At 43.8% G+C, this 18,765-nt stretch overlaps 1 protein-coding gene across 2 annotated transcripts in view; it reads right to left on the bottom strand.

Annotated features, from left to right (window-relative positions):
- The window catches only part of SHB (SH2 domain containing adaptor protein B), a 323,361-nt gene that overhangs the window by 140,146 nt on the left and 164,450 nt on the right, over positions 1–18,765 (bottom strand). For both annotated transcript variants that reach the window (XM_075603021.1, XM_075603031.1), the window contains exon 4: positions 4,187–4,399. In XM_075603021.1, the coding sequence (XP_075459136.1) occupies positions 4,187–4,399 (213 nt within the window). The remainder of the gene's footprint in view (positions 1–4,186; positions 4,400–18,765) is intronic.

The following is an 18,765-nucleotide window of genomic DNA, read 5'->3' as shown; positions in this document are numbered from 1 at the left end:
ATACATACAAACTCACACATACACACACACAGTTACATTTTCAGCGGCACCATTATAGAATGGCTGACTAACTTCAGCCAACTAAAACTGCCGCGCGCGCACTATTGAACCGGCCTGATACAGAGGTAAGAAACTGCGGAAGCAGGGGATCCCCTGCTTAAATGCTATATGGAAAAAAAATTCAATCCATTTTTTTTAAAAATTGCCATCTTGGATTGCTCCTTTAATTGAAATTGAGATAACTCCAGAACAGCTCTCTATGGCCCTTTCCTTCTCAAAACACAAGATAACTGGAGTTACAGCATATAGTTAGCATTAACATTAAAAATATGCCCCAGGCTTTTTATATAATAATAATAATAATAATAAAAAAGTTTTTTTTCTTGCACCCACAGGCAAGATAGTGCAACATGTCTGCAGTTCAACAGCAGTCAACAAGTGCAACTAATAATTAAAAACCGAAGGCAAAAATTGCTTCAAAAAAAGTCTAAACCAGAAATGCTCTTCAATGAGATGCAAAGATTTAGAGAACCCAATGAATAGTTTTAAACGAAATAAGACTAGAAATAGCACATTAGCCCTGCCCTCGTTTTGCACATGGCTGATTCAAGATAATGGCCGCTTCTCCCATGGGCGCGTAGTGCATGTCCCGCAGCAATGCACCACCGAGTGCAAGAACGTCTGCTACATCTGTATTGTAAACATACGTCTTTAGTGCCCTATCAAATTGTACTCTTTATATTGAGCACACAGTGTAATTGCTCCATTTCTCCTTTCTTCCTATCATTTTGTAATCCTCTTCCGAGACTGCACCCTGTAAAATGTTAATAGTTCAGCAAAAACATTTTTAAATATTAGATTCAAGGTCTCAGTTTCAGTCTCCTTAGAGACTCCCAGCCTCCCCAGATTATACAAATAAATTGGTGATTAAACAGAAGTGAGACAGCTATCCTCAAAACACAGCCTGTCCAGATTCATTGAGATGAAGTCTGAAAACCACTGATTTTTTTAATTGTCATTTTCTTCTTTGGAGGAGTATTGATGTCTAAACACACATTGTTTTTCTAATAAATGCTTTGTAACTGATCACTGAGTCCTAATGAGAGCAGTATTTATATTATATAGTGTGGTATTTGTCATTGCACTGATCCGAGTTTGTTTTTTGGGATAAAAAAAAGTTAAACATCTTAACGCAGGAAACCTGTTTTTTTCTTTTTTTTTGTAGCAGCACTGGGACCAAGGTGTCCTTTAGGGCTGAACCAGAGCTCCGGAGAACCTACCGTTTCTCAAGATACTTACCGGGGTTGTTACCAATGTTACAGATCCCTGAAGGGGACTCAAAATGGTCACCAAATCGTGCGGGTCCCACAGACCAACAAGGAAGATGGAAAGTCATATGGGACGGCTCATTAAATAGATATACTAAACGACTGTTATTTAAGCAGGAATGATTTAAAGAGGCAATCCTAGCCTGCAGATTTTTTTTGCAAATTCATTTTTTTTTAGGGTTGAAGCAGGGATCTCCGGAGCAGAACCCTGTTAAATTCAGTTTCGTGGACCACTTGTTTCCACAGATACCTCTGAATTAGATGCCAGTAGCAGATATAAAGATGATATAGAGATTTTCTCTCTCTCATTTGTGTCTGTAAATGAGGCTCCACTTTTTGAAGTAGCTGGAGTCAGCAATACTGGCATGGCAATATTAAAAATGGATGTTTAACACTCAATGAGCATTTCGACTAGATGTACAATCCATACCACATTTGAATTTAAATTGAAGTGAGTTTTAAAAGCCAAAATATTATTATTGCTTGAAAAAGACGACAAACTATACTTTAATTTTCTTAAGTAAACTACAAATAATTGTATTTCTAAAAGCATTTCTCCAGGGAAAATACATAGAGTTACCTACGTTTTCAAGTATATCCTGGGTACAAAATAATAAATTGCCCATATTACTAGTTACAGTTACAGACATGTTTAAAGTAAGAAACAGTCAAAGTCTTGAAAGACAGGAGGCGGTTTTGAGAGACTCCGGTAAATTGTTCCAGAAGTGGGCTGCTCAGTAAGAGAAGGAAGAATAATTGATTGACTATGCTCTCGCAGACATTTTAGGAAGAAAGGCATTTATTCCAGATCGCTCATAATCATGTAGAATGCCGGGCTGATGACAGAAACAGATTTTGAACCTGCCGGAGTTTTAGGGCCCCTGTTGAATAGATCCTGGGTGGCCTGTTAGGCTAATTAAACATACAATATAGTTCTCTTGTGATTGGGAAATATATATTGTTTTATATTAACAGCCAGGCAGGTTGAAATTGGACCCTCATCAAAAAGCTCCTTATATTTTATGGTAACTTGGGGAATCTACCATTGTCTTTGAACTTCCCTGCGCAGAACAATAAAGGATTATTTGGATTTAACAAGCAAACACTAAAAAAAGAAAACAGATTAAACAAACTGCTGGAATCATAATGTCTCTTTTCATTTTACAGAACAAAGCCTGAAAAAGTGTGAATAAGGTGTGAAAATCCCGCACACGCTGTTCATCTCCGCTGCTGGATGGTCACTAAAGCATCGCTGAATCAGGAATTTAAATGGACAATCTAGACTAGGATACAATCCAATAACTATTTTTTGGGTGGGGGGGGGGGGGGTAAATCTAGGTTAGCAATGCTGTTCTTAAAAAAAAAAGTTTTTTTCTATAACATTTTAAAGTTAATTTGTAAACATGATAAGATAATAAGATAAAACTTGTGTAGGTTGTCTGTGCTTTTCAAAACAAATGTTATTCCTTCATTATATGAACGTTTACGTTCAGTGGAGAAGTAATCGTTTAGGTATAATAATGTTTTTTTTTTTCTTGTACAATGTACAGGGAGATATACTGACTTGCCCAAGGTCACAAAGAGCATTGGAATTAGAACCAGGTACCCCAGATTCAAATGAGGGGTCCAAAAAGATGAAAAAGCACATAGTACAAAATGTACTTAGAGCTAAATTAATATTATGAAAATGCAGGAGTTTTTACCAAGTGCAGCCATATAGCCCCTGGCTACTCTAAATTATCTGCCCTAGAACAATAAGTCCTGGTTGGAGCAGCCAGTGCTAGGGTTAAACCTCTCTCACCTGGCCCAGCATGAGCCTCATCCCCGGTACTGTATGTTATATGGTTGCAGTTCTCAAGCAGGTGCATGAAGACGGTTGGAGTCACATGCCAGGTGGGTTGGGTTTACTTTGGTGGTCCTGCCCAGTTGCTGTGGCTTAGGAGTGGGACACACCACTGGTATAAAATATGGCTCCCATGTTAATTTGTGCTGTTCCACCTTAGAGTGTGTTCTACCCAGTGGAGGAATTCTGCCGGTTCGCGCGAACCGGTTCCTAAAATTTTCTTCGTTCGCAGAACCGGTGTGACCAGCACTACCTTCCCCCCTCAAGAACTCCGCTCTGCGTCCTGCTGCTGCATAGCTGTGCAAGGACGCCATAGGGAGAACCACGCAGCCGCCACTCTGCCTCTCTCACCTTCACGGCACTGACTCGAGGGGGGGCTGGGGGGGGTAGTCGAAATACTTACTGGTGAAGTTATTGGCATTACCTGGTTTCTAAAGGGGATTTAAATGGACATCCAATAGGAAGCAACAACCGACAATGTTGCAACTTCCCATTGGCCAAAGATTTGGTACACATTTTGTTTCCCCTAAGGGTCTGAGGAGCTGAAATAGTGTTGTTTGGCTCGGGGGACCCCAGGTTCCCACCCTGAAAAGGCAAAAAAAAAAAAAACCAGAGGAACTGCTCATTTAGTGTCATGGAACACTTTGCAATCACTTGACCACTTGGAGAGAGATCACGTGGTCACAACCGGCTACCAGTCCGGTGGAGCGGTGAACCCCATCTTCCTATAGAAAACGAGCACTGAGATGACATTCCCTGTACGTCACAGGGAACTCCCAATGGTTGTAAGTATTTCTCCCTTTCTATTTTGAGAGCATAAATAATATTGTGTAACACTTTCCAACACAAAAAATCCGAAGAGCTTTGCTAACAACATTATGCAGGTTTATAATATGTTGAAATCCCTCATGGGGACACTACTTTTTTCAACCCCATCGCTACCAGAGGGGGCGTACAATGTGTTGCCAGCCCCTCTGACCCCTGATGTGAACGGAAGGAAAGTGTGCTCAGATACCTGCCAGGGCCGGTAACGCTTTGTTCCACTCCCATGGCTGATCGTACTCATCGGCAGGCCGGTCGTCATCCTGTGGTAACTTGCTCTCCCTCAGTCTCAGGTCAACCAAGCTTTCGGAATCAGACTCCACCCCGTTACACTCCGGCTCATAAGGCGTGTCGTACAGCTGGATGTTTTGCTGTGGAGGTTTCTGACTTTCCTGCTTTTGAATATCTGGGGGACACACAAGAGGCAGTTCGGGGTAAAGAAAGATGTGTGACAAATCAGTGAACATTCTGTATATCTATCTATGTAGATGGAACTCGAAACAGTATAACAATTGGCACCACTGAATATACAACACCTGCTGCTTTTATTAGGAATAAAACATGCTCCAGTACTTGTCTCAATAAAGAATACTTTTTTAATAAACTCAAAGTTTTCAAGTTAGCCAAATGTTTCCTTGTGTTTTTACGATTTCTACCTCATCCCTTTACCGAAACGCTTTCAGTTTCCTGCTGCTTCTGTTTCGTTCTTTAACGATAAATCATGTCATCTTTATTATTAGATAAGCAGACAAATGTGAGCGCAAATTACCTTAAACCCTTCTCTAAAACTGGCGAAAAGCAAAACTTAATGTTTTCACTGGACACAAATAAGTAACAATTTCATTTTAAGGGTTATTTAATCTTAGGCCTCGGACATGGTGAGAAGAGCGCTGAGCAGCGCTGACGCTCATGCTCTCCTGCTCAAGCAGGAGCTTTTTAGTGTCCCTGCATGAGCGTCAGCGTGCGCGCTTGTAAATGCCGTGTGGGAGGCGGGGCTAGTGCACCACTTCACGGACTGCCATTGGCTTTTGGCAGTCACGTGACGGGCCCTCCGCTGCAAAATGTAAACTTGCCTGTCTCCTGCGTTTCCACACGCCTCCGCATGCATGCGGAAGCGGCTCCTAAAGCCGCGCTGATTACAGATGCAGAGGGTAAGTGCATCTGCTCAGCGCGGCTCAGCACGGCTCAGCACGGCCTTTTTGACCATGGCCCTGGCGTTATGCATGTCGATTGTGTTAAGTTGTTTTAAAATATTGCCTGCTACATGCAACTGCACTTTTTAGAACAAAATATTGTTGTTATCTTTAAGTCACATTCAAAAGCAATAGAATATATTCATGCAAGGAACATGTGCACTCAGCTTATTAAGCGGGAGTGCATTTACATAGGCCTAGTATATTTTGGATTGTCACAGAGAAGGTGATGTTCTGTTCTGTCATAAAAGTGAGGAGGTAGAAATACAATCTAGACAAATACTTGATAAATAATACATTTATTCACCTGAGGGCATCTCCCGCATCGTGAGCAATAGTAGATTAAAAAAAAAAAAAAGTCTCACATACTCGTTATACGCAATATTTATTCCACCATATTTTACTATCCTGGCGGCAACCAATCTTTACAAAGTTAGGTTAATTTATCGTTAACCATATCAAGTGCACTATATATCAAGTGATATAACTGGGGATTACAATTTTAGGTTTTAACCGAAAAACACCACCAATTTGTGGAGCTGGCTATCATTTTGCAGTAAAAAACAGAAATGATGCATCATTTCTCATTAAGCTTCACATGTTGCAGCAGCCCAGCGAGAGGTAGGAGACAAAGGCAAGACAGGGAACACAGAAAAAGTGCACTGGTAAACACCACATGCAAATGTGCCTGCTTTTCTTTTTACATTTTTAGCACAAATTCTTTACATAAAATGAAAACCAAAATAAAAACTGAAAACCCGTGTAATAAATAGATATAAATACACACACTTTGCTGACAAAGGGGCCTGCAATGTGTTCCATGCCGCACTGGTAGTGAAAGGGTTCAAATTAATTATGTTTCTCTTAATGACAGCTGTAGTGCTTTACATTCAGAATTACTTATGTCTCAACATAAGCAGAGAACAAACAAAACAATCACATTTCTGAAACTAGCAGGAGATAGTAATGTATGCCTATTTAAAATGTATTTCCCAGAACAAACACCAAGTAATTTAGAATGGAAAGTACCATTTATTATAATCACAGATTGACCAGTACCTGTCCTGCATTTAAAGCAGTGTACCAGGTACAGTAGATCATTAAATAACATGACTAATGCTTGTGTGATAAGTAAATGTTTATCTTTTTTGTTTAATCTATATTTAATAGCTTTTCATGTAGGTCTCCTTTAGAGAATTGCATATAGAAGAAATGGGAGCCATTTCGTTCTCCCAAAAAATATAAGCCGATATTTCTGGTGTGCTAATTAACAAAAAATATACTTTAAGACACGCTTATTGAAGAGTGATAGTAAGTTTTATCTCCACCGAAACAGCCGTTGGTGCCATTTTTTTACCAAAAATCCCCATTATCGTCAATTGGGATTATTGAACAAAAACGTCTGCTTCAGCGAATATAGAATTTGCCCATCAAAACATGCTTTTTACAATAGAATACTACTGGAACGTTAAAATGTAAAGAACATTGTATACTGAAATATCTCTGCAAATGATAGGGTTTAATACTGAAAGCAAGCTTCTGGTACGCCATTGGTCAAGTATTTAATGTAACCATGTAATGTAACCAGGGCGAGAGGTAACTCTCAATGTATTATTTCCTGGTAAAACATTTTATAAATAAGTAGGATCAATCCTTTTTATATTAATGCTTGGTAGGCAGGAGATCTTTGTACCAAAGCACTCTATCTGGATATTTAATCACTACTGCTCTTTAAAACAGCTTCTTGGACAAGACAATAGGGTTTTAAGAGAGTTTAAATCACTTTATGCTGAAGGCTGCCTATAAGGATTAGACGTCTCAGAGTTCCTTTCATACCAGATAAAAAAAAAGATCCATCAACCCTGCACTTCACAAAAGACAAATAAAGGTTTCTTGAGAACATTTAGGGGGTCAGTGAAAGATTGCTGTGAGCCTGTAGCTTGGAGATGCAAGATGGGGCTGGAAGTTCACCCGCTGTGATCATTAATGGATTTCGCCAGCAATTCACTCACAAGTGTTAAATTAACACCTTATTTTTGTGACTGAATGAAAAGAATGGTCATGGTGCTCACACTGGCTTTATTCTCACCAGACCCTTCCATTCTCTGCATCTACTCTGCAGCACATTTAAATAAGTGGGGCTATGTAGCAAGCCCAATCTTGCCCTGAAGTGGGCACTAGCAGCCATTTTCCCACATGTGCCTCTTAAAGAAGCAGCCAGCACTGATTATTTTATTTCTATTTTAACTTGCTTTTATTTCTATCTTCTTTCAACCCAGTTTTTATTTTTAAATTCCAATGTTTAGTTCAGGACATAGGTGTTTAAAATATGAAAGGTCGGTGGCCAGGGAGCTGGGCTACACGGTCACACATCGCCTTAGCTCCGTATAAATCCGTATAATAACGGGATAAAAACGGAGAGAAATTAATTATTAAAACAAAGAAAAACACAAAGGCAGACAGCACAGACGCTGGTGACCCCTCACAGACCAGAAAGTGGGCGATTGGGGAACAAAAAGCGACCCAAATTGCGGGCCAAGGGAGAAGGCTCCTTCACTGACGGAACCGCGAGCGTGCAAAAATGGCCACCGGCCCCACACGCCTACAATAAAAGAAAACTATAAAGCAGCCTTACCAAGATCAGATCAGGCCGAGTGCGGATCAGCTGTGCTGAACAGCGGGACCCCCCGGGGTGCTCAGAAACACCCCGCTACAGGTCTCCACAACCGCGAGGTAAGACGGAGGCAGCACCTTCATCCTTGCTGCGGCTCCGCTCCCTCCTTCCTCCCCCGGGTGCGTCGCGCAAATAAAGAAATAATTTTACCCTGCGTGACGTGCTGTCGGGACATTGCGGGGGACTCCCCTTGTCCTGCCCGGTCTGAGCCCTGACCTGACACGGCCGTGAGGAGAAGATCGGGAGAGAGCGCCCCCCACCGTCCCTTAGGAGCCGAGGCGGGGCGGCCATCTTCCTCTCCCTGAGGTCCCGCAGAGATGGGGGTGGGGGGGGGCAGCGGAGATTGAGTCCTCCCTGAGGATCTAAGCCCTCCACAGAGCTGGGGGATGGTGGCAGACTCCCCCTTGGGTGGTCAAAATTTGCTTTCTGCGAGTGGGGGTAACGTGGGGGCCTCCGATCAGGGTCTGAACCGGACTGATACCACGACAAGCTGGCCGCTGTGTCCATGTGAGTGAGGGAGGTGTGGAGGAGCGGAGAGATGCAGCGTGCCAGTCATACCTGCGGGACTGCCAGAGTGTTCTGCTCGATCTCTCCCTCCGAGGTAGGCAGAGTTCACAGTCGAGCCGGGGGATCCCCGTGGAGGCATACAGGCTGAAAGATACAGCTACAGGAGGAAAGGGATATAAGGAGTCTAATCCTTGAGATCAATCCTCAATTAAAGGAACAGGCACTGATTTAAAGACACTTCCAAATCCTCATCTGATGTGTGGCCAACTTCACAGATCCCCAAATTTAAAGCAACAGTGTCACTAATAATAAAAAATTATTGATCTTGGACTCTATGAATCAAATATCCCGCAAACATAAATATTGGCACTGGAGGTGACCTGCTGGGGACGCAGGGGGGGCGGACGCGCTCCGCTTTTGCTCCGCTGAACAGACCCAAAATAAATTGCATAAGTTAAAGAACTACAAGTACAAAAAGCACAAAAAGCAAAACAATAAGCCGTACAAGTGCATGGAGTCCACCACATATTGAGAGCATGTGGAGTGGGGGCGCAGATACCATGCAGGGTCGTGCAGGCATGACCTGAGGCTGCTTCACTCCCATGGGACCCAAGTGAGTGTCACACCGCAATGAGAAGCTCTTAAAGCAAACCCAAAATCTAAAGCTACAGTAGAGATATAACCAGCGTCCAAAATCATGCTTCCTCCAAAACCTAAAAAAACGGATGTCCCAGACATCTTTAAAAATAAAAGCGCAATCGCACGTTCACAACAGGGCGAGGACCCCACAACCAGAATCAGACCAAGAAGAAGACCTGGACCCAAGAATTTGTACGAAAAAGGACATGCAGCAATTATATACGAACTTGACAATTGCTTTCCAAGCTGAGGTCCAAAAAGTTGTGAAAGAGCTGAAAGGAGATGTTGCAAAACTTGAGGAGTGTACCAATGATATGGAAACGCACATGGTGGACGCTGCAGCCGCACAAGAGGATCCGCGTTAAGGAGAAGGTTGAGGAGTTAAATAGAGCAACAAGAAGATCAAGACAACAGGTCACGCAGAAATAACCTACGTTTGCGAGGAATACCAGAAACAGTCACAGATCTCGCAAACTATGTGACCCAACTCTTCCTCGTTCTGAGCCCTGACATTTCTCAACAGCGCCTACACCTTGATAGGGTGCACAGAGCCATACATCCAAGACAGCTAAATCCTGATGTTCCGCACGATATAATCCTCAAACTACATTATTTTGATGTCAAAGAAGCCATCATGACGGCAGCCAGAAGCAGAGAAGCAATAGAAATGGAGGGAAGCAGAATCCAAATCTTTGCAGATCTTTCGCCAGCAACACTACGGAGACGCAGAAACCTAAAGGCAGTCACGGAAACCTTGCGCAAACACAAGGTGAAGTACAAATGGGTTTTTCCTTTCCGCCTTATTGTGCTCAAACAATGGTCAACAACATGCCATAAAAGTAATGGCAGAGGCACACGAGCTGATGAAGAAACTGGATATCCAGACTACAAAATTTCAACGACCCTCCGACGAACTCAGAGAGGGGTACGAGAGCATGGGTTGATATAGAGAACCATATCTGTTCCCCTGCAGATCTAGACACTCTGCTTTGTCTGGACAGCTCAGATAGACCACCAGGAGGAATAGCAAACCCAATGAATGATTAAGCGCTCACTGTCACTTTGGGATTGTCTTAAATTTAAGTATTGATTTACGAGCAAAAACGCTAGTATGATCCCACTTTCCAATAATCCCCAATTCACGCTGGGGATGGAGGAAGGCAGGTTTACAGCCTGGAAAAGAGGTGACATAACTAGGATCACACACATGATATCGGATAAAAAAAAATAAGGATTTTTCGGAGCTTCAAGAGAAGGCTGATTTACGGCCTGGAGAGGTGTTCAGATATGTCCAGCTAAAACATTTTATCACAACAAAGCACACAGACACATCTCCGGCTGTTGAAACATATTTTTAAATGCTATATACCTCAAGGCATTTGGGCAGGGGTTTAATCACAACCATTTATAAGCTTCTGCTAGATGTGGATTTTTCTTAAAGACTATACAGTGGTGTAAAAAAGAAAGTACACCCTATTTGAATTCTATGGTTTTACATATCAGGACATAATAACAATCATCTGTTCCTTAGCAGGTCTAAAAATTAGGTAAATACAACTTCAGATGAACAACAACACATGACATATTACACCGTGTCATGATTTATTTAACAAAAATAAAGCCAAAATGGAGAAGCCATCTGTGAAAAACTAAGTACACCTTTACTGCTTCCATAGGAATTAAGATGCTAAGTAGCAGACAGGTGCTGCTAATCAAATGCCCTTGATAAGCAGCAAGAGTGACCAACTCTATAAAAGCCAAAGTTTTAGCAGTTTGCTGGTCTGGAGCATTCAGGTGTGTGTTAACACAATGCCAAGGAGGAAAGACATGATCTTAGAGAAGCAATTGTGCTGCCCATCAATCAATTTAAAGTCCATCATTCTACAGTGAGAAAGATTATTCAAAAGTGTAAAACATTCAAGACAGTTGCCAATCTTCCCAGGAGTGGACCTCCCAGCAAATTCAACCCAAGGTCAGACCGTGCACTGCTCAGAGAAATTGCAAAAAACCCAAGCGTTACATCTCAGACTCTACAGGCCTCAGTTATAGGGTGACCACCCGTCCCCCTTTTGCCGGGACAGTCCCGGTTTTTCGAGAGCTGTCCCGGTAATGTCCCGGTTTTTCCTCCATGTGTTCCCCTTTTTTTTTTCGCGTCGCCGGCGGTGCGCTAGTAATTAGCTGCGGTGCGCTGTTTGATGTGCGCGAGTCTGCGGCGGCGCAGAGGAGGAGACTGCAGCAGCCCGACTGGTAAGTATTTTTTTTTTAATGCACCCCCTCCCCCCCCCCGGCAGTTTCCTACCTTGTTGGCCAATCCCCTGCGTCCCGGCATTAAGCCCCGCCCCCCGGCATCATCCTTCACCAAGGCCCGGCATGTGGGAATGGATGGAAGGGCGCCGTGGGGGGGGGGGGGGGGGGGCAGGGCCAGCGTGCCTGGGGGGGTCAGGATAAGCGTGCCTGGGGGCGGGGCTTCCGCTTCCTGCTGCAGAGCCCACGTGGTGTGTCTCTGTCCCGCTCCTGGCTCCTCTGCGCGGTGTCTCCTGCCCGCTGGGGTGATATGAGGTGGGTTTTTAGTGCCTTTGCCTCCTGTCCTGGCGCTATCTTCCCCCCCCCGGTCCCCTTGGTTCGGGAGATGGGCGCGGGGCGGGCAGTGGTGGCTGCACGGTGTCCCCCCATTCTGCCCCGGGAACCCGTGGCTGCCCGCCGGGGGAGGGGGGCGGCAGTTTGTACCTTTGCATCCCGGTGCTCCTATCCCCCCCTTGATGCGGGAGATGGGCACGGGGGTGGGTGCAGGGGGAGGCGGGGCTGCCTGCTCGTGGCTGCCTCTATCTGTACTCCACTGTGTGTGTGTGTGTACCAGTGTGTGTGTGTACCAGTGTGTGTGTGTGTACCAGTGTGTGTACCAGTGTGTGTGTGTGTGTACCAGTGTGTGTGTGTGTACCAGTGTGTGTGTGTGTGTGTGTGTACCAGTGTGTGTGTACCAGTGTGTGTGTACCAGTGTGTGTGTGTGTACCAGTGTGTGTGTACCAGTGTGTGTGTACCAGTGTGTGTGTGTGTACCAGTGTGTGTGTGTGTGTGTGTGTGTACCAGTGTGTGTGTGTGTGTACCAGTGTGTGTACCAGTGTGTGTACCAGTGTGTGTGTGTGTACCTGTGTGTGTGTGTGTACCAGTGTGTGTGTGTGTGGGTACCAGTGTGTGTGTGTGTGTGTGTACCAGTGTGTGTACCAGTGTGTGTGTGTGTGTACCAGTGTGTGTGTGTGTACCAGTGTGTGTGTATGTGTGTGTGTGTACCAGTGTGTGTGTGTGTGTGTGTACCAGTGTGTGTGTGGGTGTGTGTGTGTACCAGTGTGTGTGTGTGGGTGTGTGTGTGTACCAGTGTGTGTGTGGGTGTGTGTGTACCAGTGTGTGTGTACCAGTGTGTGTGTGTACGTCTGTACGTATGTGTGTGTGTACCAGTGTGTGTGTGTGTACCAGTGTGTGTCTCTCCCTCCCCCCCTGTCTCCCTCCCCCTGTCTCCCTCTCCCCTGTCTCCCTTCCCCCCTGTCTCCCTCCCCCTCTCTCCCTGTCTCCCTCTCCCTGTCTCCCTGTCTCTCTCACCCTCTCTCTCTCTCACCCTCTCTGTGTCTCTCACCCTCTCTCTCTGTGTCTCTCACCCTCTCTCTCTGTGTGTCTCTCACCCTCTCTCTCTCTGTGTCTCTCACCCTCTCTCTCTCTGTGTCTCTCACCCTCTCTCTCTCTGTGTCTCTCACCCTCTCTCTCTCTGTGTCTCTCATCCTCTCTCTCTCTGTGTCTCTCACCCTCTCTCTCTCTGTGTCTCTCACCCTTTCTCTCTCTGTGTCTCTCATCCTCTCTCTCTCTGTGTCTCTCACCCTCTCTCTCTCTCTGTCTCTCTGTGTCTCTCACCCTTTCTCTCTCTCTCTCTGTCTCTCACCCTCTCTCTCTCTCTGTCTCTCACCCTCTCTCTCTCTCTGTCTCTCACCCTCTCTCTCTCTCTCTGTCTCTCACCCTCTCTCTCTCTGTGTCTCTTACCCTCTTTCTCGCTCTGTGTCTCTCACCCTCTTTCTCTCTCACCTTCTGTCTCTCTCACCCTCTCTCTGTCTCTCACCCTCTTTCTCTCTCTGTCTCTCTCACCCTCTGTCTCTCTCTCTCTCTCTCTCTGTCTCTCTCTATGTCTGTCTGTCTGTCTCTCTCACCCTCTCTCTCTCTCTCTCTCTGTCTGTCTCTCTCACCCTCACTCTCTCTGTCTCTCTCACCCTCCCTGTCTTATCTTAACTGCCGTATACCTACACCGACGTAACCTACACTTCTTTCTTCCAGATCTGACTCAAGCAGAGATACAGACTGGACATTGGCTAGAAGGACTGAATCAGCACATGAATTCCATCAGCACTAATTGAACAGGTTGCATTGTGGGGGTTTGGGGCACTATTTATATGTTGTTACAAGGGAATGTACTTATGCCATTGTCACTTGATAAAGACCATTATGGTCGAAACGTCGTGTTGGCTCAATAAATGAGTTTGATTTGCTAAACCCGTTGTGCCCTATGTTCCTTTGTTTGGAAGGGTTGCCAGGAGAAAGCTTCTTCTCTCTAAAAAAAAGAAAATGGCAGCACGGCTTATGTTTGCAAAGTTGCATCTGAACAAACCACAAGACTTCAGGAACAATGTCCTTTGGATAGACAAGACCTAAGTGGAGATGTTTGGCCATAATGCACAGCGCCATGTTTGGCGAAAACCAAACACAGTATATCAGCACAAACACCTCATGCTGTCGAGCATGGTGGTGGAGGGGTGATGATTTGGGCGTGTTTTGCAGCCACAGGACCTGGGACCTTGCAGTCATTGAGTCGACCATGAACTCCTCCTCTATATAGGTCTGGGTGGTTAAAATGGAGCTCTCCCCAGAGCCCGTTGCACACTGAAACCTCAGATGATAGAGATTAAGAAAATCCTGTTTTTTTTTTCTATTTACACAGAAAACATTTTTTAAAAGAGCAGAACATGCTCAGGGGGCAATATACTAACATCATGGCCCAGGTTCACTAAACTGTATTATGCAACTTAACATGACGTGGCAACGAGACGCTGTGTGACTATACAGCGTCATTTGACGCTGCAAAAAGAAGGCGAAGGCAGCAGGAAGGTGGAGGAGGCGGCAGCAGGTAAGGAACTTCCTATCAGGCCTGAGAGTGCGGCCTCTCTGCACAGCGGCAGCAATTTTTGTTGACCCAAAATGTTGCCGCCCTAGGCCCGGGCCCAATGAAAAAGCTGTCACCGGTCACAGCCCTTTCCCACCCAACCCCTCCCCCCCACCCCCCCACCCTCCTCTTTGGTGGTGGACCATAACGTCAGAATGCATCTGTGACACACAAACTGACTGACACAGACATACACAAACACACACACACACCACACTCATTGACAGACTGACAGACACACAAATGCCCCATCTCCCTCCCCTCCCCCCGACACAAGTTAGCTTCAATGACAAAACTGAGTGGGAGTGAGCATAGTCATAGAGCGCTCAGCCCCTCTCGCACCCCACTTTCAAACGACCCACTCTCCTTACTCGCGCCTTGCTCCCCCATCTCACCACCCCCACATCACCGGACTAAGTGGCGCACTGCTAACAAACCTACCAATCCCCACCGCATCTGGCAACAGCACAAGCTAACCCAGCACAAGCAAAGGAGGAGCGGTGACCGACAGGTCAATTAGTCCTGCATTACCCTGCAGCAGCCAATCAGGATGGAGGAAGTTGCCCAGCCCCCAGGCAACAGCCCTGCTCTCTCCCCACACAGTGAAATCCTGCAGCCCCCCAAGCAAGTCAGGTCACTATGTCCAGAGAGGTAAAATCGGACACATACACGTCCAGAATTACCTCTAATTTTTTACTGGTCCGTGTGTCCACTGGACACCTGGCAACCTATGTGGGGCTGTCGCATTTCCTAGAAAATTCTAAATGATACCAAAAAAACTTTCATTTGATATTTGTTGGATTATTTAACAATGTGTATGTGGTGAAAAAGTCAATTTCTAAAAGAAAAAGTACTGTATGTTGAACCCCATAAGAGGAGCGGAGGCTTCTAAATTGTGAATTTGGAGACCCAGAAGTCACCGATTTCAAAAGTGAAATTAATCTAAAAACAGACGATTGATTAAAGTAATTTGATTTCATCACCTAATAAATCATTTTGGATGGACTCCACTTTCAACATATAATCCCATAAAGTAAACTTTGATCACAAGAAAATAAAAAGTATGAAATTCTATTTCATCATTTCACAGAGTAGAAGCTTTAATTAAATTAGGAAAAGAAGATGTGAAATGCAAAGTAGCAATATTTAAGACCGTTCCCGGAAGGGATCCTACAGCAGAAAACAAACTTTAAATCTCAAATCTGTACTTCAAAGGCCATTCTAATAGGGATGACATTGTAGTCTACTTAAAATGTGAACAATTGAAAGGAGAATATCAGAAGCCAAACATTCAGGCCCAGATTTGTTTTAAACACTGCTATGCCTAGCATTGGCAACATGACAAGTCATTAAGGGGGTTGAACAAGTCCATGTCTTAAAGTTCTCAAGGAGGGCTAGGAATTCCAGGATGCTTTGACAAATGTCCTAGACCGCACTGTAAAGCCACGTCCAGGCTTAGAGCGCGCTGGCGCACTTGAGCGCTGCACAATGAATCACGTTATGTCAATGTGATCATCTATAGTGTGCGCGCACGTGCCCGTGAGCGTTCCATGGAGACACAAATTATTTTATATTTGCTGTGCGATGGCCGGGTCACATGTGCGGTTCGCCCAATGAGGGCGAACCAGCTTCGTGACGTCACGGACACAACACCCGACACACCACCCCACCCCACATGCGCAACAGCACATTTCTAAATGGCCAGGAATTGCACCAGCTACATCAGCGTGTGACGTCACGGCGCGCGCAATCTCTCTGGACGCGGCCTTAGCGCAGCAGTTCAGGCTGACATGGCACAAATTCCCTACTTTAAAAAAAAAAGAAGTAGAAATGAATCAATCGGTGACAACTGGCATCTCTAGTCAAATCTTAGCACAGCTAACCCATTTGCTTTAACAGGTGAGGGGTCCTCCAAAGCTAAACCACCATATTGTTAGCTCCATGGACCTCATGGTTACAGAGACACTTACCTGTTCTCTTTTGGGGGTTCCATAAGCTCGCCAAATTTGACAGATAAAAACATGGAATTTTAATGGGAAAATACTGATTTTTACATGTGAGACTCAGTAGTAAAAGGCATGTAAACTCGCACTGATTTTTACGGTCATTTGCTAAAGGGGTCATATTACAAGTAATGCAGAAGAAGGGTCACAAGGAGTATTGTGTTCCAATTTTGGATATATTTAAAAGGACAAAAAGTATTAGATGTCAACATTTTATAAGCATGTGTAAAGTCTATAACATATTGTATATATTGATATCATCTTTGCTTAAAAGGGAGTTTTAGGGTGAAGAATTTAAACAAGCTGCCTAAGCGACTGCAGGAGCAGACAGACCAAGACCACTGCAACGCCTTATGATAACTGGATTGGCTCCTCAGGTCAGGAGATTAGGTGCCATGTTTTAGGGTATTGTTGCTTTAATTGCAGTTGGATTAAACATTTCTAAATGGAACTTCCTCTCCAACAGATGATCCCAAATACGGACATCTACTTCAATAAATGGTACTTCGAAGTCTTATTTCAAAGAATGTACTGTATCTTCAGAGAAATCCTGTCATGGAGACCGAATACATTTGATACGTTGACGTCTTCTACTATAGTGTTGCTAAGATTCTCCAATAATCAGGTATCATTATGCCTTCTCTGATCCCTCTGAAGGGGGAGGAAGTCATTATGGTTTAGAAATAACTTAAGGTAATTTGAGATGCTCAATCTATTGAGGCCTTATTTCACGGAGCAATTACACTGCCATCTATAAATCGAGTTCTCTTCCCTATTGGAATAAATATATTGTTACTTTATGCAGTTTACTCCTCATTCCATTTCCATTGGCAATTTTGTTTCTCATTTCCATGCAGATAGTTTTACACACAATGGCTGTTCTGATGTAAAAACACCACTATTAAAAATAATCACTCTGAAAAATACTTTGATTTCCATAATCATTTTCTGGGCGCCACCAAATTTATTTTTGTGTTCTTTTTACATTTTTACATTTAATATATTCCTATTTTTATTTAAATTGATGCATCTTTGTATGCGGTTATCCAGGCTAACACTATTTACCACAAACATGGGCAGCAAATACACAGTAGAAGCAATAGAACTGACAAACAATATGTTTAAGCCCCATACAATGACAAAATAGCCTATCAGTGTTTGATCACTCCAGACCGTGTTTACCAAGCAGTGTAAAGTATAAGATACCACCCAGTATGGCTTAAGTAAATACACTCATGGTGAATGGGCTGTAAGGTGTCTTCCAGCACTGAAGGTGTCATACGAAATGGCACATCTTCGTAAATATGGGACAAAGAGTCTTGCTCAATAAGGTTCAAAACAGCCCATCACATGGACTTGAATGTCAGTTTTTCGACCAATCGCAGTGTGGTCTGCTGCATTAGACCTCATTAAATAAAGGTCGTTAAATTGGATGTCAATGTGGCACTATTTTTATGGGGAGACCTAGTCAACAAAGTGACAATTTGTACCACGTATGTGTTTAGTAAGGATATTTGCCTCAAATTTGAGAGGATTGTCACCCACAGAGTTGACTGACTCCCTTTCACCTATATTTTAAAGTGTGTCTGGCGATCTTATGCTTTTAATATAGAACATTATTGGCTATCAACTTCGCTGCATATTTGTAATCAACATCTTTATGTACATGGATAGCCTTGTATATAAAAAAAAAAACGTCCAATTTTTTTTTATATAAATAGCAAATCAAGAACACAAAAGGCTTCTGTGTATAACCGAGTAACCGCTTCCCAGCAGATGTAGTAGAGTAGGATACAGCACAGAAAACAAAGTCACAAGTGTATGTAGGGCTTTACAGTATACAGTACACCTGTAGAATACAGGAGGGATACTGATACATTGCAGAGGTAAAGACTAGCAGCCATGAACTGCATCGCTTTTAGCTAGAGATTTCCTAATCAGGATTTAGTTGCAAGTAATGTGTTTGCGTTGAACACAGCAGAGGCAGTTGAGACAGTAACAGTAAAGTGAACATGTATGAACTAGCTCAATGAATAAGACTATGCACATTCATTCAGTGACAGGTTGGTGTATGGTGGGATGCCAACTTTACCATACCCCCTGTCCTTAACCTATTAAAAATCAGTATATACCTATTGCAGCCTACCTATTTCTGACGGCGTGTAAAACCTACAGCTGTTAACAGCAGCTGGAAGATTAATGACTGATTTCCAAAGTTATAAGGAAGTGGAAATGGAATGCATCACCACTTCCTTAGCGTGTGGATACTAGCCCAAAATACATGTAATATTGTTAAAATTACCTTTGCATAGAGTAAATGATGTGTGCCTCCATCTGAGGTACAGTACTCACTGAGGAACTGAAGAGTAACCTATTTGCACTTGCCCAATGTTGGAAGATTTGCTCTTCCAAAATGTCTGTCCTGATTTTATAGGAAATGTCCCAAATGAAGCTGATCAAAAACAAAAAAGGCCCCAAATCTGGATCAACTTGCCTTTCTATGCATTTATGTAAGCTTAATAGAGGGCTGGTGAGGAAATGTACAGAACAATTGAGAAA

The sequence above is a fragment of the Ascaphus truei genome, chromosome 1 (genome assembly GCF_040206685.1).
Source record: "Ascaphus truei isolate aAscTru1 chromosome 1, aAscTru1.hap1, whole genome shotgun sequence".
NCBI lineage: Eukaryota > Metazoa > Chordata > Amphibia > Anura > Ascaphidae > Ascaphus > Ascaphus truei.
Note: the sequence above shows the minus strand (reverse complement) of the source record. Positions and strands in the feature narration are given on the sequence as shown.